This window comes from Thamnophis elegans, chromosome Z (assembly GCF_009769535.1).
Source record: "Thamnophis elegans isolate rThaEle1 chromosome Z, rThaEle1.pri, whole genome shotgun sequence".
Taxonomy (NCBI): Eukaryota; Metazoa; Chordata; class Lepidosauria; order Squamata; family Colubridae; genus Thamnophis; species Thamnophis elegans.
The window spans coordinates 123,731,273-123,754,567 of record NC_045558.1 but is presented as its reverse complement, the minus strand read 5'-3'; the positions used below and the strand labels follow the sequence as shown (position 1 = coordinate 123,754,567).

Here is a 23,295-nt window from a genome sequence, read left to right as displayed (position 1 = left end):
AATTTTGTGCAAACACCGCTTTTGTGTTTTCCTCTCCTATCCAAACACACTATTTGTTCTCTAGAGTTTATATAGAATATTTCTTTCAGCCGGGTTTTCACTTCCTGCTCGGGAACTTCCCACTTGGTCAACATTTATATTGCGGACTCTTAGGTTTTTATAAATCAGATTTGCGAACATTTTTCTGCATCAGAACAGGAGTCATTGGTAGGCCATAAATATTCAAGATAAGAATTGCCCTGTTGGACCACACCCCAAGTTGACCTCTTCTAGTTTCTACCTTCTTCCAGTTTCTCCTAATTTGTTCCCACAGTGGACAACCAGGAGCTCTTTGAAACCAAAATAAAAGATTCATAAGGACAGAAGAGTCTCCAACCTTGACAACTTTATGACTTGTGGACTTCAACTCCCAGAATTCCTTAGCCATGGCCGCTGAGGAATTCTGGGAATTGAAGTCCACAAATCGTAAAGTTACCAAGCTTGGAGATCCCTACCTAAGGACAATCGTGTCCCTATCTCTTGTTTTTAAAGGACTGGAATTCAATGGTTGATATTCTTTGGTGGCAGTTGTATAAACCATCATGACTCTTAGTCATTTATTTAGATGCCAAAGGTAATAATTCCTTTAGATGGCATAATTAATTCTCAATGTTCATCTTATTTACATGGATGTGATGCAGGCCTTAAAACACATGGATGTTGTAATAACAAAATCTTAAGAGTTGTAATTGGGGAAGCAAAGACCATTAAAACCAGTAAGGCTTCACAGATTTGAGTTCATCTATCATGCAAAATCCGCACACAATTGACCGAGTTGGCAATTGGGTGAAGCCAGCACTGTGATGATTTGTAAAGCACCATTTAGGGCTTAGCATGTTTGAAGGCACCGAAAAAAAGTGACTTATAACTGTGTTCACACATCCTAGTGTTGCAGCATCCCCACCAGAGGTGGGTTGCTCCCAGTTTGGCCTGGTTTGGCCGAACCGGTAGTGGAATTCAGGCCTGGGACGCAGAACCGGCAGCGACCCAGGCCTGCCACGCCCCTGAACTGGTTCCCTTGACGCTGCTGGGCTGCTGCCATTTTGGTTTTTAGTGACTGCATGTGTGCAGATCACTGTAAATTGTTCCGCGCATGCGCAAAGATCAATTTACATTGAACAGCGCACAGGTGCGCAGTACATGTCTGGTGCACGCAGCGCATGTCTGGTGTGCACAGGGGTTGCGAACCGGTAGTAAAACTGGCAGCAACACACCCCTGATCCCCACGGTCAAATGGTCAAAATTCAGATGCTTGGCAACTGGCATGTATTTATGACAGTTGCAATGTTCAATCACCTTTTGCGACCTCCTGATAAGCAAAGTCAATGGAGAAGCCAGATTCATTTAGTAACCGTCTTATTAACAACAATCACAGTGATTTATTTAACAACTGTGGCAAGAAAGTTGTAAAGTGGGGCAAAAGTCACTTAGTTTAGAAACAGAAACTTTGGGCTCAGTTGTGGTTATAAGTGAAGGATTACATGTAATTTAATAAAAGGAACACAAAATAAAACCGTATGTGGTAGCTCTCCCTCCCAAAATATCATCTCTCTTGTCAAACATGATATGCACTTACCATCCAGGGGGATCAATGTTTATAGTTTACAGAGTTTTTCTGCTCTTTAAAAGAACATCATATCAAAAATACCTTCTGATAATCAGGCTGATGCAACAAGTTGAAAATAGAGCCCAAGCATTTTGAATTCAGCTCCATTCTTGATTGGAGATACGGAACTTTAGTATATTTTTGCTTCAGTTTCCATTTGTAAGCCTGGGTCTAAAATTGATCTCAGAGTACTATTGTGTCAATTAAATTAATACTGATTATCATAATGCAATTTTGAGGATTAAGGTAGGAAACCCGACAGTCTGTAATCCGATATGGCTTTTTGTCAGCGGATTACAATTCCCATTGTCTCCAATCTGTTTGGGAACTGTTATCCATAATTTTTAATTAAAGGAATTTTCAACAAAGTAAAAACCATGAGAGAAAATAGTTAGTAAAGAATAAATCATAACAAAGAAAAAGAAACAAAAGGAAAAGAAAGATTATAAAAAAGATACTTCCAATCTTCTTGATAGTAGTTATAAAGTTTTTACGTTGCTACCTTTCTCAGATTACATTATCACTTCCTTCTTTCCATAAAATCCCCTTTCTAATTTTAAAAGCCATAAATCACAAGTTAATTTCTCTTTCTTTTTTCCCAGCAAAAAGTCCATAAAGGGTTTCCAGCCATTAAAAAACTTAGTTGTTGTTCATTCTCTAATCCAACAGGTAATTTGCTAGTTCTATCATCTTCATCAACCATTGTACAGAGTATTTCAGAGTATTTCCATTTTTGCTCATACAATAAATTTGCAGCAGTAATTATTTATCAAAATAATCTTCCATAGGTCTTTTCTAATTGAGTATCCATTAATCCCAATAAGAAAAATTCTGGTTTCAGTTGAATGCTGATCTTTTAAAAAAAATTCTATCATTATATTTATCTGAATCTTGCAATTTTGGCGTCTTTTCAAATCCTTTAGACATGATTATGTAGTCCACATTTTTAAAAGAAATGCAAAGAATTTTCATACATTCTAGACAATTTTTCCAGAGTCACACACCAACATTTTATAAATATTCTCTTTTAAATTATAATCTACGTTTTAATCCTTTTAGCTACATATTTTCCCACAGTTCCATCAGTATGTTGGGGCCCATTTTATCATATAATCATTCGCTTTTTTTCTATTTCAAATTTCTACAAAAATTAATCATTATACCAATTATATGTTCATCATGCACATAGTTAAATTCAATTAAATTGAGTAAAAATTCTGTCTCCTGCTGCTCAATTCCAAATGTCTTGTTATCTACCCTAAATCTTTCTCTTAGTTAGGCATCTGCAGCCAGTTTTCTCTTGATTTCACTTTATATTCTCTATGTTGTTCTAGCAACTCTTGATATATTACTAATTTTTCTTTACCTATTGTTTCTTTCCTGTAAAATGCTTCCTATGCTAAGATATTCTCATATTCTCCATATTCTCAAAATGGCACTAATATAATGATTCTTAAAATCTGCATCAACTTTAACTTTATTGTATCACCGAAGACCTTACCTGTTGACTGTCATCTAAAACCTATTGAGAAGGCACTAAGGTGGACATTATAAACCAATCTATTTTACATTAACTTCCAAACTCTTAGGTTGGCACATTCCAGATGTGTTAATAACTTATGAACACAAAACAGCAAGGTTGAAGCAAGTGGTTTTGGGAGCTATAGTCGCAGCCTAGTCACCTGAGAAAAGGGTTGGACTAGAAGACCTCCAAGATCCCTTCCAAATCTCTCATTCTGTTATTCTGTAAGGAGTCCAATATGGGAAGATAATGTAAGATGAGAAGTGTGGCAGCCTAAGTGATAAAAAGGATTGTCTGTCTGTCTGTCTGTCTGTCTGTCTGTCTGTCTGTCTATCTATCTATCCATCCATCCATCCATCCATCCATCCATCCATCCATCCATCCATCCACCCACCCACCCACCCACCCACTGGTTACTTTTCTCACAAGCCTGCCATGGCAAAGAAAATTAGGGGACAACAAATACATCTGTTCACTTAATTCCTTGTGACAAATCGATTAAGGAAAATACAATTAGGACTTAACTTAAAAACTTTTACTTTGGTGCCCTTCAAATTAAATCAATAAAAATCTTCTATAAATTTCAGGCAAGAATGGAATTCACATCAAACAAAGGCTGTTTGAAGCCATTTCCTTTTAAAGTGGATATTTACCATTATCAGAAATTATTTTTCTTATTCAACAGTTTGAATATGTTTGCTATTTAGCTGACATATGGCTCTATTATCTTTATTGCTTAAGCCGATAAGAAAGTATAAGCAACATCCTTATACAGAGCATGACTCTAAGGCTGGCCCAGTTTCTTGCCTTTGCATCTGAATGATGAAATATCAGAGATTCCATATCTGAAAGCTCGCCCTCCTTGAAAGTGTTAAGTTTCTTTACTAGTGTAACCTTCTAAAATTGTGCTTCTCAATCTTGGCCACTTTAAGATGGGTGGACTTCAACTCCCAGAATTCCCCAGCCATCAGGGAATTCTGGGAGTTGAAGTGCACCTATCTTAAATGGCCAAGATTGAAAACACAGTTTTAGAACCTGATTGCTTTTTGACCAACTATTACTATTTCCACAAACCTTAGAGAAGACCCAAAGGGCAGCCAGCAGGGTGGTCCTCAGTCCCTTGACACGCCTCTTTCCAATAATCCCGGTCTGGAAAACTCAATTTAGGGGTGCTGTGTGCTGAAACCCCCCCCCCCCGTTGACTGAAAAAAATTAGGGCTGTCGGATCTGCTTTGACCCCCCCCCCCCACCCAGCCAACAGGTGAGCGAGACCGCCCTATGCAAATGAGAGCGTTGTCTGCAGCCTCTGACTGGCTGTGGCCCGACGCCCAGCCCTTCCCCGACAGGTTAGACGGCTTGTCCGTCATCGGCGAAGGTAGAGCCGCCAACGCCACCTCCCGCGCTTCAGTACACCTGCCTGCCGGGCTGCTCGTAGGACTTTCCAGCTGGGCTCCCTTCGCCGCTTCTCTTCAGCGGACCAGCGTCGCTGCCGTCGATCCACCTGGGTCCCGCCATGGAGGGGCTGTTGCGGGGTGGCCTGAGCCTCGCCGGGCTCCTGTCGTTGCTGCTCGTCGCCGGCGGTAAGTAGAGAAAGAGGAGGGGGACAGGCGACAGCCGTCCGGGACGCCTCTTCTGGTTGCGTCGCCGCGCACCTTGCAGTTTGGCCGCGGGCTACTTCTCGTGATCGCGCCTCGGTTTTGGAGCCGAGGCTGCTTTGGAAGCAGCCGAGTGACTTCGGGCTGAGTGGTAATAACGCCCCTCTGGTTTCCTTGGGGGTGGGGTGGGGTGGGGTGGGGTGGGGAGTGGAGGGGTTGATCTTTCAAGTTTCTAGTCCTCAAGGCTTGAGGAGCCAAGCTGGTTTTGCAGAGCGGGGAGGGGGAGGGAGGAAAGGAAGTGGCGCTCCATGCTTGGGGCAAGTGGAGGGTTTGGGTTGGAGGGAGGAAAGAAGGTGGACTCCATCAGGGGTTGTGATGGGGACATCGGGCAGCCCTACAAAATAACTTTGTTGTATCCAGAAATATATTCTTAAAATGCAGAGATCGTAGTTTACCTGGTTTTTTTTAAAAAAAAGCTTTAAAGCTTGATTCTTCTTGTGCCTGCGGCTGTGACTGTTTGCTCCTGCCCAAGGAGAGACTTCCAGTTCTAAGGAATCCTTTCCTTAATTCTGCTTCTCACAGTTCCAGGCTTAATCTGGATCCCTCTTTTGAAAGATCTTCTCAAGATGGCATGGTCAGGATAAAATACAGAATAAGAAAAGTTGGAAGGGACCTTGGAGGTTTTCTAGTCTAACCCCTGCTTAGGCAGGAAGTTCCATACCATTTCAGGCAAAGGGTTGCCCAGTCTCTTAAAATCTTTCAGTGTTGGAGCATTCACAACTTCTGGAGGCAAGGCCTCAAACCGAAGTCTTAATGATGTTTGTAATGATTAAAGAAGACCCCACCCCCCACCCCCTGTATTCTCCCTTAACATTTTGAGTCATATGGAATCATGCTTTTAATGCACTCCTCTGCCAGAGGGGTGAGATGACAGCTCTTCTTGCTGAACGCTTGGTTGGAGAGCCCTATCCTCTTTTCAGTTTTATCTAAGATTTAAGACTTCTTGGTTTCCCTCCCTTCTTCCTGAAACCAGCTTTGGGAGCATAACTACTAGCAAAGGGTACCTGGCCTTGTTAGCTTACAAGAGGGCAAAGGTCTGTGCATTTGGAAAACACAGACAGAAAGAGAAAGGGGTGGAAATGTTCCTTGGAATGTCTTGAGGAAGAAGACTTACCATCTTATTTTCTCTCTCTCCCCCCCCAAAAAAGCCTGGAGTTTTCAGGCTTTTTTAGGAAGATATTCCCCAAGGAAAGTTGGTTAGCTATGGTTACATCTCTAGGCCTGGTAAAGCCACGTGGACTGTATTTTGGCCTGCCGGAATTTTAGAAGGAAATCTGCAACACTAGAATATGCTACTCTGTTTCCCTGAAAATAAGACCTCCCCGGATAATAAGCCCAATCGGGCTTTTGAGCACATGTGCTAAAGTAAGCCCTCCCCCAAAAATAAATCCCTCTCCGAAAATATTGCAACACGCAGCAGCCTTGAGGAGACTACGCTCGCTGCCTTCTGCAGTTCAAAAATAATAAGACCTCCCTGAAAATAAGGCCAGATTCTTATTTCGGGGGTCAAAAGATAAGACCCTGTCTTATTTTCGTGGAAAGACAGTACGTATTTTAAAGGAAGGGCTTGTCAGAATAGGAACTTCTGGTCTGATGTGTTAAGATTCTTCTTTAGTTACTCTCTGAAAAAGAGTATGTGCAACCTTCAGACCTGCAACATCCTTTCTGACAGATGTAGAAATGTAGTAGTATCTGTCAGAGGTGAGAAGTGAGATGTTTGTCCTTCTCTTCTGGAAGGAAATGTGTTCTTAGAGCTACACCCAGCCTTTGGGCTACTTCTGAAACTTCTACTTTCTTCTTCCCTGAAAGCTGAAACTCAAATACACTTCATAGAAGAGGCATTAAAATCCAAGCACTTGGGAGTAGCGGTTCCTGCACATGTGTTTACATTTGTCTGTGCTTTCAAACCTGCAGTTGGGCAGGATGCCTGTAATCAAACAAAATAAGAAGATATAAGATGCTTTGCCCTCAGGGCTCATCCAGTCAGCAGTAGCAGTCCTGGAACATAACAATAAAGTACAGGTAGTCCTTGACTTAAAACAGTTCATTTAGTGATCATTCAAAGTTACAATGGCACTGAAAACAGTGCCTTACGGCCGTTTTTCACACTTATGACTATTGTGACATCCCTGAAGTCATGTGATCAAAATTCGGATGCTTGGCCACTGGCTCAAATTTATGACGGTTGCAGTTTCCTGGAGTTGTGTGATCCCCATTTGTGACCTTCTGACAAGCAAAGTCAATGGGGAAGCCAGATTCACTTAACAACAGCGTTACTAGCTTAACAACTGCAGGGTTTCACTTAACAACTGTGGCAAGAAAGGTGGTAAATGGGGCAAAACTCAAATTTACAACGGTTTCGCTTAGCAACAGAAATTTTGGGCTTGATTGTGGTCATAACTTGAGGACCACTCGTAAACGGGATCCTTTTCTTTGCCTTGACCTACGACCTCCAAAGTCTGCATTAAAAAATAATGGGTTATAATTTTCTGGGGTTTGATACTTCCTCATATTTTAGGTTGGCAAAAGGCGGGGGGGGACAATTTTACAAAGCATAAAATGCAACTTTAAGCTACTTCCAGCAACTGAGATCTGCAAAAAAATTATTAGTCAATAAAATCAATAAAATTATTAGTCAATAAGAAGTCAAGTTATATCAGGTTGGTTCATGCATTGCGTTGAGACATGATGTGACTTGCTTAGTTTCAGCTTTGTGAGATCCATGAGCCGATCCATCATAGCAGGTAAATCAATATTTATAGTTTATTGTTAAACTTGAAAAAAGGATTTGATGGGTTGGTCAAACCAGGGTTAAAACAATGGTTAATAGGGATTTAGCATATTGTTGAAGCTGGCACCTGATTGATAGGGTTTCTCCTGGATTCCTAACTAATTTGGAGATGCCAAGGATTGAATTTAAGTCATTCTGCATGCATTGCTGATTTTTAATTGCCCCCAGTCACTTTTTGATGGATTGTGATGTCTTGCACTTATTAAATGTGGTCCTCTTTGGTCTATTTTCTTCCAAGATTGTGTCCAAAACAGGTGCAGTAGTTAATTTTACAAATTTTGAGTCTGAAAAAATCCATCTTAGATATGGATGCCACTATTCTGAATATGCTCAGAGAATTTTCCCAGCATTCAGAAAAACCAGTTTTTTCTTGTGTTTTTGTCACTAACAGAGATGCAAAACTATAGGACTTGTACCAGTGGTGGGTTCCGGATCCAGTTCCAACCAGTTGGAACAGGCCCGGCGTCACCCATATGGACGCGTGTGGTGCGCGCATGCATCGTACTTGCCCGCGACACTTCCACAAGCCTCTGCAACGCTCCAGCTACTCGGTGGAGTGTCGCCCGGGTGCCATATGCACCATGCACGTGCGCGGAAGCACCAAAGGCTTAAAGGACAGGTAAGGAGCTTGGGCGGACAGATGAGCCCTCTGGAGCACCGTACTGGAACTGTACCCGGTGCTCCGGTTAGGCTCTGATACGCCCATACCGGGGCGTACCACCTGTAACCCACCACTGACTTGTACCTGTTCTTGCATTTGTTGAAATTCTGTCTCTCAGGTTTACATCCACCGTTTTCTGTGAAAACAGAAAACGGTGGATGTTTCTTTGCCTTTTTATTTCATGAGTAAAAATAAAAATGGTTTACAGGAAGACCTCGACTTACAACAATTCATTTAGTGACTGTTCAACATTACCATTGCACTAAAAAAAGTGATTTAGGACTGTTTTTCCCATCTACGACCTTTGCAGCACCCGCCTGGTCATGTGATCAAAATTTGGATGCTTGGCAACTGGTTCATATTTATGACCTGGATCATGTGATCCCCTTTTACGACCTGCAAAGTTGATGGGGAAGCCAGATTTCACTTAACAGCTGGCTTACTAACTTATCGACTGCAGTGATTCACTTAAGAACAAAGGTGAAAAAGGTCGTAAAATGGGGCAAAACTCACTTAACAAATGTCTCACTTCACGACAGAAATGTTGGCCTCAATTGCGGTTGTAAGTCAAGGATTACCTGCATTTGAAACCAGCCATGTCAGCATTTTAACACCCTGAGGAGTAAAGTTGGGTAAAGTGCTCACAACTAAAGCTGATGGCTCTTAAAATAATAATAATAAATTTTAAAAATGCCTTGTAATGCGAATGCGTCCCTCAGGTGTTCAGTTCTTGCTAGGGCTGAGCCCTGGGAGATTGGTTGATGTAAGAGGGCATGAATAGGTCAGGCTAGTTTCTTTCAATGACTTTTTCTCCCTTCAGGGTGTGGCAGGTTTGAACGTCATGAATAGGTAACCTAACAAGTTAGCCTGGATCTGTTTTTAGAACATCCTTGTTGCTCATGCAACCACATTCTGTCATGAAAGATCAGATAGCAGGATTGGCTTAGAGCCCTAGAAGTAGCTGCTGTGTATCAGCTGTGATATCTGAAGGGGCTTTTTACAGCTAGACTTATATACCGCTTCACAGTGCTTTTGCAGCCCTCTCTAAGCGGTTTACAGAGTCAGCATATTGCCCCCAAACCGGGCATGCGCAGAACAATTTACAATGAACTGTGCATGCGCAGTCACCAAAATCCAAAATGGCGACACACCAAGCGGCAGCAAGGGAACCGGTTCGGGGGCATGGCGGGCCTGGGCCGCTGCCGGTTCTGTGACCCAGGCCTGAATTCCACTACTAGCAGCAACCCATCTCTGCCCCCAACAATCTGGCTCCTCATTTTACCCACCTTGGAAGGAGGGAAGGCTGAGTCAACCTTGAGCCTGGTGAGATTTGAACTGTCAAATCGCAGGCAGCCGGCAGGCAGCAGAAGTAGCCTGCAGTACTTCACTCTAACCACTGCGCCCGCTCGGATGGTACGTTGTGCTGAGGACTCTGTTCCAGGTGGGAGCAGATTTGTATGTCAACAACCCCGAGTCCGTGTTTAGGTTGCGCTGCAGACATGCCAGCAAATGCAGTATCCCCACCAGGATGTTGTTTCACAATCTTAACCATAGGAAATCAGGATGGCTGGGCCAAATATTTTTTTTTATGTTGCAGTAAAGCAGGGATCACCAAATGCCAAGTGGCATTGATGGATGGGCATGGACATCACATCGACCGTGCCAAGATCCTGCTGGATGAAAAAGGATGAGCAATAGCTGTCAGAAAGATTATTTTGACCCAGGCTTCAATGGAAGGACTTATTCCTAAAGTCCCACCAAAAGAGCACAATCAGGGATAGTGGGAAGGGGATTTCCAGCATGGATGGCATGACTTGGACTTTAACAATCTGGAAAATGCAAGATTATTTAAACACATTTTGATGTATCTAGTTCAGCTTTTCTGACTTTATTGGCCTTCAGATGTGCTGGTCTCTGTTTTCCATTAAGTTTTCCATTAAGTTTTCCATTAAGTTTTCCATTAAGTTTGATTAAGAAAGGTTAATCTACCTGTATCAGGATACTCGGGTCTCAATCTTTTCAACTGAGGTACTGAGATTCTGGAATAATTTAGCCTCATCATCTGCCCTAAGTCCTTCACCTCTAGTTTTTAGATGCTTAATTTAGAGTACCAATCGGCGAAAGGATTTTCGTCCCGTTCAAAAACAGCTCTAGACTTCTGTAGTTCCATAAGATTAGCAGTGTTAAGAGCTGAACAGACCTATTTGTACCGGTTCCACCACAAATCCGCGAAGCCCTTATCCACGGAGACATAAGTGCGAAGACTAATTCGCGCCGTTCAAAGCGCTAAGGAAAAACGCGACCCTACCGCAATGACATAATCGCGGAGGGCAAATCTACGCATTCCCAAGCACTCAGTACCCTAAACCTAACCCCTAAACCTAACCCCTAAACCTAATCCTAACCCTTACCTTAATGGAAATCAGCTTTCTGCCGTGGCGCCGTTTTAAAGCGCCCTTCTGTTGCCGCGCTGTTGTCGTGGCGGTGATGATGCGCGATGATGACGTCGTGGCTTTAGCGACGCGCTTATGTCTCCGCGGATAAGGGCTTCGCGGTTTTGTCGTGCCACGATTTGTACCAATAGAACAGAATATTTGTGGCTCAGGATTGAACTGTGGGATCCCTGGTGCTCTCTGAGATTGATGGTTTTCTTGCAGATGTCATTAACCCAACTTCAGTGGTGCTAGGTCTAATGATATTCAGCACTAGCACTGATGGTGTTATCTAGTTGGGTAATGAAATGTCTTCAAGAAAGCAACCAAGCTCAGAATGTCCGTAGAGATTTTCAGTCATCCAGATCACGGTTGTCCCAAAGATGCTTTTTCAGGAGGCAACTGGACTTTATATATTTTTTCTTTTGAAGATGTTTTGGATGAGAAGTGAAACATCTTCAAAGAAAAATCAGAAAGTCCAGTTGCCTCTTGATAAAAGTACCTTTGGGACAATCAAGCTTAAGGAGCAACAAGGAAACCCCTCGGACTTATTTGTGATTCAGCAATGGAATAGTTGAAACAACAACAACAAAAAAATAACTTTTTTTTCTCTTTGAAACATCATGACTCTGAAGTTGTGGGAGTTTCATTCCCCACTTATAATAATTTTGCCTCAGTTCACCTCCCATGTTTCAAGTTCAGCCACTTTTGCAGGCCTTGCAGAGGATAAGGTGGCTTGATGACTTCGCAGCTGCCCTTCATAAGAATTGCTTAGAAATGTTATTTATTTATTTATTCAATTTGTTTGCTGCCCATTTAGCCGTGAGGTATTTATTGCACATAGAACCAAGCTAGTTAATGCAAAAACCCCTCTCCCGGTCACCACAAACCATTTCTAGGTAGAGTCCTTTTGGAAAAGGACCAAGCCACCCTCAGTATAATTTGGAAGATCCACTCTGAGGAGGAACAGATGTTCTGGAATTCTCTGGAAAGTTCTACTGCACGGGCACAAACCAATCAGACACACGTGATATGAAATAAGGGCATGGATGGGTGTGGTTGGTTTGATTATCAGAGACCCCCTTACCTGAAAAAAAAATTGTTTATTTAACATTTTTATTAAATAAGAATGGGAAAGCTTATTTGTAGACCCATTAGGAGAGGAGAATCTGTATCTTTTTTTTCTTGTTTTATTATTTTATTTTCAGCATCCAGCTGAGATGGATTCTTTATGTTTAATGTTTAATAAAGCACACGCGGAGCGAACCGGTACCAACTGGTACAGGAAGCCACCCTTGGAGTTAGCCATGGCTAGTTGGCCATGGTGAATTTGTAATGGCAAGTTGTTGCATTCTGGGTTTGGTGTAGTCTCGCAAGGCAGGAAATAAATACTCCGGAAGCAAAGTTTTCCCAAGAAAAATCTAGGCAGGAGCAGAGAGAGGGGGGGGGAGGGAGGGAGGGAGAGACTGACTCAGATTCCTTAGTGCAACCTGAGGAAGAAACCTTGGAAAAGCCCGTGAGAAATCACCTTTCTCTCTCCGTCAGGATGATGATATCTCTCGGGGTTATTTCTAAAATGAAAATTACACCGCCTTGATACAGTCTGGTATGGGACTTTTGCTCTAGAAAAGGGCTGTGGCTTTATAGTTTATGATCTATTTCTTGCATCTTTCACAAGAGACGCAATGTATTGGATCAGGGCAGCTTACTTCAAGGATGTTTCTGCAGGCTTGCCACCTGTTGCCCTGCTGTTCAAGGCAAAGGAGTTTGGGAAGGTAACCTTTATTTATTAAATAAAGAGCGTTTATTTAATGCTCTTAAATAAAAACAAGGCCTGGAGACAGAAAACATATGAAGAACGGCTGCAAGATTTGGGTTTGGCTAGCCTAAAGAAAAGAAGAATTAGGGGTGACATGATAGCAGTATTCCAGTACTTGAGGGGCTGCCACAAAGAGGAGGGGGTCAAATTATTCTCCAAAGCATCGGAAGACAGGAGAAGAAACAATGGTTGGAAACTAACTAAAGAGAGAAGCAACCTGAAATTAAGGAGAAACTTCCTAACAGTGAGGACAATTAACTAATGGAACAGCTTGCCTCCAGAATTCGTGGGCGCTCCAATACTGGATGTTTTTAAGAAGGGTCTAGACAGTCACTTATCTGAAATATTATAGGTTCTCATGCTTGAGTAGGGGGCTGGACTAGAAGACCTCCAAGATCCCTTCCAGCTCATTCATTCTATTGTCCTAAAAGTTGTGTTGCTCAGCATTGGACCCAAAATAAGGCAAATTTTGGGTCTAAGAGTTAAGGCCGTATGGTCAGCAAAATCAAGGGGAAATTGGCTTCCTGTGGACATTAGATGTAGACAGATAGTCCTCAACATTTAGTGGCTTGTTTCTTTAGTGTTCTAGTGTTTATTGTTCACTGGATAAAGTGAATTACGACCATTTTTCACACTTATGACGATTGTGACATCCCCATGGTCATGTCATAAAATTTCAGCTGCTTGGCAACTGGCTCGAATTTATGATGGTTGCAGTGTCCCAGAGACCTTCTGAAGAGCAAGTTGAGTGGGGAAAGCGGGATTCACTTACATCGTGTTACTAATTTAACAGTTGCAGTGATTCACTTAACAACTCTGGCAAGAAAAGTCATAAAAAGGGCCAAACTCACTTAGGAACCTGTTGTGGCACGCCAGCAGCCAGTGGAGCTGGCAGCAGATTCGGACAGTGAGGAGGTTGGGGAGGGACATGGGCCAGTCCTGGAGTCTGGGGAAGGCTCTGACGAGGGCTCTGTGTCGGAGGCAGAGAGGGGGACAGAGCTGTATGCCAGTTATCAGCTGCCTTCAGAGTCAGACATCAGTGAGGCAGAGGAACAGCTGGAGCCTGTTCCCAGTGTGCGCATGCGCAGAGTTGTCAGACGAAGGGGACAGCTAAAGAACAGGGGTCGACTTGGGAGTAAGGCCACCAGTGGATGATGAATGGCCCTTCCCAGAGGGAATAAAAGAGGAGCGAAAGGGGAGGGGGGTTTGCAGCAGACAATTAGTTCATTCCTGCATTCTTGCCAAGTATTGCGGCGTCTGAAAGATATTGGCTTGGCCACTCTCCAAGCCTGATAAAGGTTGGTAATTGGGAACTCTCTTGAAAGACTGTGGGAGAGGAAAGACTTTGCTGGAGAGGAATTCACTGTAAATTAAATAAAAGGGGTTTATAAAAGGGACTCGGCTTCATGCTGCTGGGGAAGTCTAGGTCAATACAGAATCCTCTTGCTTAGCAGCATAAATTTTGGGTTCAATTATGGTCGTAGGTTATGACCATAATGCAGCCTGCCCATCATGGTTATAAATTGTGATGTTACTCCATTAGGTGGTCCACATGACAAATCCAACTTTACGACTTTTTGTGATGGTCATTAAGTGCAGGCTATGGTTGTTAAATGAAGCGGTGGTTTGCTAGAGGTCTTAGCTTTGCTGAAAACCAGAAATAAATGCCCCTTTTGACACAAAACAGTCATAAAACACAGGTGACTGTGGGACCCTAACTTATCTGAAGTGACCATGGAATGGGGGTGGGCCTGGAGCGCTGCATCTGGATCATAAAATACCCTCAGGTAGCTCTGCCATAATTCTGAATGGTTGCTAAGCAACCGTAAGCTGAAGACTACCTACCGTATTTTTCAGAGTATAAGATGTACACCCCCCCCGCTGAAAGAGCGTGGAAATGTTGGTGCATCTTAAAAACCGAATACAGCTATTTTTGGTCTCCTGAAGCCCCGCCTCTGCATCCCATTTTTGTGAAAAACAAGCCATTTTTCACCAAAACGGGGGCGTTTTTGCCTCTCCCCCCAGCCCTGCTGAAGCCTGCAAAGTGCTTCCGGGGGGGGGGGGGGGTCGGGGAGGACAAAAACTTTTCTTCTTACTTACCTCATCGAAATCTTGGTGCGTCTTATACACCTGTGCGTCTTATAGTCCGAAAAATATGGAATATGCGAATAGGAAAAGGATTGTCTTAGAAACCACTTTTCATAAACAAGAGTTGTAATTAATACATTACCAGGTGTCTTTATGTCCTTCTAATATTGCTTTTTTATTCTTCTTTTTCATGCTCCCCCCACCCCCCGTTTCTATTCTGCAGTCACGAAAGAAGCCAGCGCACAAGGTAAGAGATTCACGAACGTTGCACATTCTACTTATCTTCTGATCTTTCCTGTTTTTCCGCTGGCTAATTGAACTCTGCCCTCCCCTCTTCAAATCCTGATTTGCTTCTGTTTTTAACAATCGTGGTTTAATGATCGTACGTCTTTCTATGGAAATCCTCGATCCTGTGACCTTTTCCAAAATGGGATTATCTATTCTCGACCTTCCAGATTGAAGTGACATGGTGGCATGTGCTTCCACACGTTACCTGTTCAGTAGTAGAAGCAGGAAGTCACTGTTAAAATAAAGACCAGAGATTTCCTAGCTGTGGATTATCTTTCTTATTAACTTCCCCTGGAACAGAAACATACGTACTCCTAATTCATCCCATGGCTGTACTTGGCCGTGGCACGACAAAACCGCGGTCCACTAAAGCACGCCCGATTAAAGCGCGTCGCTGACGTCATCAGCAGCGCGACAACAACGACCGCGGAGAAAAAGGCGCTTTAAAAAGCGCTTTTAAAGCAAGCTGATTCACGTAAAGGTAAGGGTTAGGGTTAGGGTTAGGTTAAGGATTAGGTTTAGGGTTACGTTAAGCGTTAGGGTTAGGTTTAGGGTTAGGTTAAGGGTTAGTGTTAGGTTTAGGGTTAGGTTAAGGGTTAGGCTTAGGGTTAGGTTTAGGGTTAGGTTTGGGGGGGTTAGGTTTAGGTTTACGCGTTAATTTTAGCTTTACCGCTCACAGCGTGCTTTTTTCGTCGCGCTGTGATGACGTCAGGTACGCGGTTTCGTCGAGCGCGCTTTAGTCGACCGCGGTTTTGTGGTGGAACCGTACTTGGCAGCCAGCAATGAACGAAACGATACAGTGAATTCTAGAATTGGTTTTCCCCCTCCCGTTTCACTCATGAAAATGTCGTCTGTCTGCAGTGTTGTGTGGGGTGCCTGCCCTGGGACGGATCGTGGGCGGTGCTAATGCTCAAAATGGACAGTGGCCGTGGCAGGCCAACCTGAACTTCAATGGTCATCATGCCTGTGGGGCAACCGTCATTGCCCCCCAGTGGTTGGTTTCAGCTGCACATTGCTTCCCAAAGTAAGTCAAGTCAAAGTTTGATCTAGTGGTGAAGGCATCAGGCTAGAAACCAGGAGACTGTGAGTTATAGTGCCACCTTAGGGCATGAAAGCTGGCTGGGTGACTTGGGGCCAATCTCTAAGAGACTGCGAGTTCTAGTCCTACCTTAGGGCATGAAAGCTGGCTGGGTGACTTTGGGCCAATTTCTAGGAGACTGAGTTCTAGTCCTACCTAAGGGCGTGAAAGCTGGCTGGGTGACTTTGGGCCAATTTCTAGGAGACTGTGAGTTCTAGTCCTACCTAAGGGCATGAAAGCTGGCTGGGTGACTTGGGGCCAATTTATAGGAGACTGTGAGTTATAGTCCCGCCTTAGGCATGGAAGCTGGGTGGTTGGGCCAATCTCTAGGAGTGTGAGTTCTAGTCCCACCTAAGGTTTGAAAGCCGACTGGGTGACTTTGGGCAAATCACAGCCTAACCCACCTCAAAGCATAGTTATGAGCCAGGTAGTAGTAGGAAAGCACAGGTAGTCCTCTACTTACAACAGTTCATTTAGTGACCATTCAAAGTTAGAACAGCGCTGTAAGGAGTGACTTGTGACCATTTTTCACACTTATGACTGTTACAGCATTCGCATGGTCAGTGATTAAAATTCAGATGCTTGGAAACTGGCTCATATTTATGACAGTTGCAGTGTCCCAGGGTCATGTGATCCCCTTTTTGCATCCTTTCTGACAAGCAACGTCAACGGGGGGAAAGCCAGATTCACTTAACAACCGGGTTACTAAATTAACAACTGTAGGGATTTCACATAAGAAGAAAAGTTTTGCCACTTGGGACAAAACCCACTCCACCCACGGCTCACTTAGCAACATAAATTTGGGGCTCAGTTGTGGTTGTAAGTCGAGGACCACCTGTATGTTCACCACCTTGAACTATTTGTAAAACTAATAAAGCTGGGATTAAAAAAAGAAATCTAAAAGAAAAAGATGTGGGTATTAAGAAACAGACCCCGATGCTGTTAGCTTCCTTATAGAGAAAGTTTTGAGGCTGCTTGATTCGGAATCCCAGACTTTGATAATAAACGGATGTGGCATTGTGGAGTTTGTAGATTGCAATCAATAGGAGATTTCAACTCTCTCATTACAGTGTGTGACAGCTTGGTCATCACCACTCCTGCTGTAATCCATTGAGAGTTTCCAAACTCTTTGGATGTGCAGATTAGTCCTCAAGTTATGGCCACAACAGAGCCCCAAAATTTCTGCTCCTAAATGAGACATTTGTTAAGTGAGTTTTGCCCCATTTTATGATCCTTTCTAAGGGGACCCGATGGCTCAATGGCTAAGACACTGAACTTTTCGATCAGAAAGATTGGCAGTTCAGCGGTTCGAATCCCTAGCAACGAGTAACAGAGTGAGCTCCCATTACTAGTCCCAGCTTCTGCCAACCTAGCAGTTTGAAAGCACATAAAAATGCAAGTAGAAAAATAGGAACCACCTTTGTTGGGAAGGTAACAGTGTTCCATGTGCCTTCGGCGTTTAGTCATGCCGACCACATGACCACAGAGATGTCTTCGGACAGCACTGGCTCTTTGGCTTTGAAACGGAGATGAGCACCGCCCCCTAGAGTAGGGAACGACTAGCACATGTATGCAAGGGAACCTTTACCTTTACCTTACAATCTTTCTTGCTGGAATTGTTCAGGGAATCCCTGCAGTTGTTAAATTAGCTCACAAGGTTATTAAATGAATCTGCCTTCCCCACTGACTTTGCTTGGCAGAAGGTCGCAAAAGGGGGCCACATGACCATTTACGACACTGCAACTATCATAGCTATGAACCACTTGCCAAACATCCGAATTCTGATCATGCGGCTAATGGGGGATGCTGCAGTGGTCGTTAAGTGTGAAAAAATGGTCGCAAGTCGCTTTTTTCATTGCCCTTGTAAGTTCGAACGGTCACTAAATGAACAGTTTTAAGTCAAGGACTACCTGCACAGTTCGGTTTATGGCTATGTGTCATACTAGCTTAATGCTAGTATTTCGGTTAAGTGGGCTACAGGGGATTCGCAGGGGTTCAGGAGAACTCTAGCTAAGATTCTGTGCAGTTCGAACCCTGAAATTCCACTCCTGGCTGGCCCCGCCCACCCCACTCCGCCCCTCCCAGGGATCCCCACACAGCCTGTTTTGGATGCAGGTAAGTGCAGGGTGCGCGTGGAGGCTCGGGGAGGGTGAAAAACGCCCTCCTGCCAATGTGCAGGAGGATGACCAGGCCATGCCCACCATGGCCACGCCCACCCAGCAACCAGGCAGAGAACCCCTTGCTAAAAATTTTGCAGCCTTGCCCCTGGTTAAGAAGTAGGATATATTTAAACATTGGGATTGGGGAACTCAGGTGGATTATTATTGCCCTCTTGCTGTGCTTGGGTACTTGGGAATCTGTTTGGCCCTAGCTGGGAAGAGAAGAACAGGGTCTGGATGCATTTGGGATGATCTTAGAGAGTTAGAATTTCAGAAATGATGCAAACGCCTTTTCTCTCTACAGGGTGAATGATATCTCATTGTATGAGGTGACCCTGGGGTCGTACCAACTGAAAAACCCCTCTCCAGACATCCAAGTGAGGCAGATAGAAGAAGTGATTAAGCATCCCGATTTCAATGAAGACGAAGGCTCTCAAGGAGACATTGCCCTGGTGAAGCTCAAAGAAACAGTTCCGTATTCTCGGACTGTAAGGCCGATCTGCCTGCCTGCCTCTTCGGTCAACTTCCCTCAAGGCATGATGTGCACCGTCACCGGCTGGGGGAATGTCCATGAATCTAGTAAGGACAAAAGATTTCTCATCTAGAGATTTCATCTAGGGCTGCCATCCCTATTCTTTGCCCCAAACCCTTAGAGGCCTCGGATGGTAGTGGCATTATAAATCCCATAATTTCTCAATCAGCTAGTTGGATAAATGTGGCATTTGTGGCTTCAGTTGTACCTGAAAAAATGGCATGCTTTTTTAAAAAAATTCTGATTTAAAGGATGCAAGGATGCTGATATTTATTATTTATTTATTGAATTTATTGAATTTATTTATTGAATTCATTTATTGAATTCATTTCTTGAATTCATTTATTGAATTTATTTATTGATTTACTTATTTATTGATTTACTTATTTATTGATTTACTTATTTATTGATTTACTTATTTATTGATTTAATTAATTAATATTGCTGCCTATTTGCCCACGGCGACTCAAGGCGGCTTACAGAATATAAAACCACATTTAAAACAATAAAAACTAACAAAAAGAATCAAATTAATATAGCACAATTTAACAAAATCACCCCCCTCCCACACCCCGGCGACAGCCGATCATATGAGCAATTTAATGGGCTCCATCCCACTCTGGGTTCCCCAGGCCCGCTGACAGAATCAGGTCTTCAGCGCCTTCCGGATGAGTGTCAGAGTGGGGGCCATTCTAATCTCCGGGGGAATGATGTTCCATAGAGAGGGAGCCACCACGGAGAAAGCCCTTCTTCTGGGTCCCACCAGGTGTATCTCCCTCGGGGATGGGACCCGCAGCATTCCCTGCCTCTCCGCTCTGATGGGTTGGGCAGATGTGACTGGCAAGAGACGGTCCCTTAGATAACCTGGTCCCAAGCAATGAAGGGCTTTAAAGGTGACAACCAGCACCATGAATTGCACCCGGAAGCAAATCAGCAACCAATGCAGACCCTAATGAAGCTGTGAAGAGATCTAGAATAAACAAAAGAAAAGGCATCTTTACGCTGCACATAATTGATCTGTGGAGTTAATTACTACAAGAATGGGGATGGCTACTGACTTTGTGGGGACTAGACACATTCATGAAGAATTGCTCCATCAATAGTCTTGAAGACTTAATATTATTTCTGAGGTCTACAAAGGGTAGCTGTTATGTAATGTAAAGTAGGAATAGAGAATGTCTCCGTTGAGCATTCATTCCAGAGACATCTGGTTGGGGGAGAGAAAGTGCTGGGCTAAGAAATATGTTGGACTGATCCAAGAGAAGATACTCTTTTGGTTAGCTGAGCTTGGTCAACAGTTGTACTGGAGACCCAGAAAGTTCTGAAATCTAGCATTTCTTAGTTTGGGTTCCCCACCCAAGGGAAGACTATCCCTCCTGCTTAACACTTAGAAATAGATCCTTCAGGATGTCTTGCCTCCACACTGACTCCGTACTGTCTCCTTCCCTGTAGCGAGCCTCCCCTCACCTATGACGCTACAACAACTCGAAGTACCCATCATTGGTCTGGACACCTGCAGGTGCCTGTACAAAAGGAACCCAGATCCCGAGGAGTCCCACACCCTTCACAATGACATGATGTGTGCCGGCTTTGTAGAAGGCAAGAAGGATGCCTGTCAGGTGAGGCCACTGTGAGGTTATGGGTGCCATTAATTGGCCAAGTGTGGTGGTAGTGATGGTGGTAGGACACAAGGACCTGAAAGCCATCCTCTGCAGGAATTCTCAGGCATTTTATGAGGACTGTGCAAGAAAGCATTCCTTTATTAGAAGAGGCTAATAAACCATTGGGTTTTCCAGTGCTTGTGCTCTAAAGCAGTGTTTCTCAACATTGGCAACTTCAGTCCACCTATCTTAAAATTACCAGGTTTGAAAAGCATGCCTATAACCTCTTCCCGTTTCTGACTCCTCTTCATATAATCAGTATGCTTACGGATTCTCAACTTCTTTTTCTTTGCAAACCTTCCCCTCCTCTCAAAAATAAATTACCCCATTAAAGGTAAGATAAAGGTAACTCCTTGCACATATGCGGTAGTCGTATAGGGGGCGGTATTCGTCTCTGTTTCAAAGCCGAAGAGCCAGTGCTGTCTGAAGATGTCTCCGTGGTCATGTGGCTGCCATGACTTAAATGCCGAAGGCGCACGGAACGCTGTTACCTTCCCACCAAAGGTGGTCCCCATTTTTCTACTTGCATTTTCACATTCTTTCAAACTGCTAGGTTGGCAGAAGCTGGGACAAGTAACGAGCGCTCACTCCGTTATGTGGCACTAGGGATTCAAACCGTTGAGCTGCCGACCTTTCTGATCGACAAGCTAGCCACTGAGCCACCATGTCCCTCATGACCCCATTAAATGTCCTTAATTCCTTTTGTTATTTTTTTTAGGGTGATTCCGGAGGCCCCCTTTCCTGCCTCGTGGACAATGCCTGGCTCCTGGCTGGCGTCGTGAGCTGGGGATCCAGCTGTGGGGCTGCCAACAGGCCCGGCGTTTACATCCGCCTTCCTTTCTATTCCGACTGGATTAAGGAAAAAGTTCCAGAAGTTCAGCTTCAGCAAGTGACAGTCCCTACAAAGTCGGCCCCGGAAGGGCCCCTGTGCTCCAATTCAGGAATGGGAGGCCCCTATGATGACATCCAACCCTCACCTGGCTGGAACCGGCCTCTCAAACCAAGCAAGGATTCTCCCAGCAGTTCTGTTTCCCTAGCCTGTGGGGTTGGTCTACCACTTCTCCTCCTCCTCCTCTTCCAGACCTTCCTGTGGTAACTTTCCACTCCCACCGCTAGATGCGCAGGGAACGTGGTTGTCTTCCTGTTCTTATCCTCCTGGCAATGGTCTCCCTATTTCATAGCCTGCTGTGCTTCAAGCTTTCTCTTTGCACGCTGGACGCAGAGAAGGCAGCATGATTTGATTAGGATGTGGTTCTTTTCCTCCGCCTCTCAGGTGGTCATTGAGTGTGTAAATCTACCTGCGGTCTTGGCCTAGCATATGGCTTTTTAAAAAGTTCACTCACTTCACTCCTATTCCTGGATTTTACTCAGAGGATTTAATTCATAATTTTTTGGGAGTGTCTTATTTTTTTTGCCCCTTTCCCATTTCCCTGAGACTTGCTTGGCCTTTAAAAAAAATCATAGCTGGGTACAAATCTGTAATAAACCTGTATTTTTTTTGTTTGTTGCTGTGGACATAATTTCATAAGTCAGTGGGAGCCTAGTCTCCTTTTTAGGCAAATTCCTGAACTGCATTTGGATATGACTAACCTCTCTGTTGAGTAGTTGGCGCCCTTCTCCGATTGCATTCCTCCATTGCATTCCTCGCATACGTTTTGAAACGTGATCGGTTTCAAGGCAGCTTCCTCTCTGTCCAGTCCCTCCTTTCCTGCTCATAATGTGAATTCTCTTGTAGCCTTCCTAACAGTTGCTGTGAAGACAAGGTCCTCCACAATAGTTGGACGTTATTCAAGGACCAAGGTTGAGCCCTTTGAAAGGAATCGGTCAGCTGAATCCTTTTTCTTGCTTAGGATTTAATTGAGTTCGCTGTCTGATGTCTTGCCAGCTGTTTTGCCACCTCTTTCTCATGGTGGTTGCTTAGCTCCAACAACTGCTTCCTATTGGGGCCCCAAGGAGCCCGAGTGGGCAGGCAAGGAGTGGTTGGGAGGGGAGGGGCTGGCAAGGTACCCTTTGACGCAAATGACATTAAGTTGGCCACGCCCACCCAGTCATTAGGCAGATGATAGTGGTCCACCGGACTTAAAATTATGAATTCAGTGGTCCCTGAGGTCCGAAAGATTGGCGACCCCTATTCTATAGGACCACTTCCTCCCATGTTTGGTTTACTTGACCCTCATTTCTTCTGGGCTCCCTATATGATTTTATTTACCCACACTTCCTTCTGGCTCACAGACTGAATAAAAGGAAGCTCGGCAGACGTCCTGGGGACTTTGAAACCAACTTGTTGCCTTTGAGCTGGGTAATTAGGCTCACCTCTGTGTGCTGCTAGCCTTTGCCTGATTTAAGCTGGAATTTTGAGGGGTGGAAATGCAGCCGCTGGATGTTTCTGTGTAATTTATGAATCCCTCCAAGGTGGGATGAGGGCAGAGATTCTGGGATGTTCTTATGTGTGTGGACACCTCAGTTCAGAGGTACTATCAGTTTTCGTTGTGTGTCACCAAATGTCAGCCTGAAAGATTTGGAAGAGCACGGACCCCAATGTGAAGGAGATGAAGAGGACACCTTATTTCCAAGTAGGCTTGGACAGAAATAACTGCCAGCAGGGACGCAGAATTAAAAGGAGTGGGACTGATAATGATCGAAATTCAATGATGATCGTAATTGCCCTCTTTGGGGGGAAAAGAGGATTGCAACTGTATTTAGATAATTTATGTTTGCCCAAACTTTAAAAAAAATATCTTAATGTACGGATCATCTTTTAAGGAAGGATTGAAATCAGTTGCTGTTTTTGAAATGGTTTTAAATAAACAGTAATTCTACACTTATGTGGCTTTATTTATTACCAAAAGGGAAGCCTCATGGACTTTAATCTCCTAAGAAATGTCAAGGTGTAACTAGGGAAAATTTTTAACAGGTGGCGAAGCAGTTGCTTATTAGATTTTAACATCTCCAGGTAGAATTCTC

The 23,295-nt window shown here is 43.9% G+C and overlaps 1 protein-coding gene across 1 annotated transcript; it reads left to right on the top strand.

The window, feature by feature from the left end:
• The first annotated feature begins 4,590 nt into the window (after positions 1-4,590).
• PRSS8 (serine protease 8) lies at positions 4,591-23,152 on the top strand. Its single transcript, XM_032237761.1, has 6 exons — positions 4,591-4,747; positions 14,837-14,860; positions 15,763-15,925; positions 18,443-18,717; positions 20,123-20,289; positions 21,050-23,152. Exons 1-6 carry the CDS (start codon positions 4,681-4,683, stop codon positions 21,425-21,427), a joined length of 1,074 nt encoding a protein of 357 aa, XP_032093652.1. The 5' UTR covers positions 4,591-4,680; the 3' UTR covers positions 21,428-23,152.
• Positions 23,153-23,295: the final 143 nt, after the last annotated feature.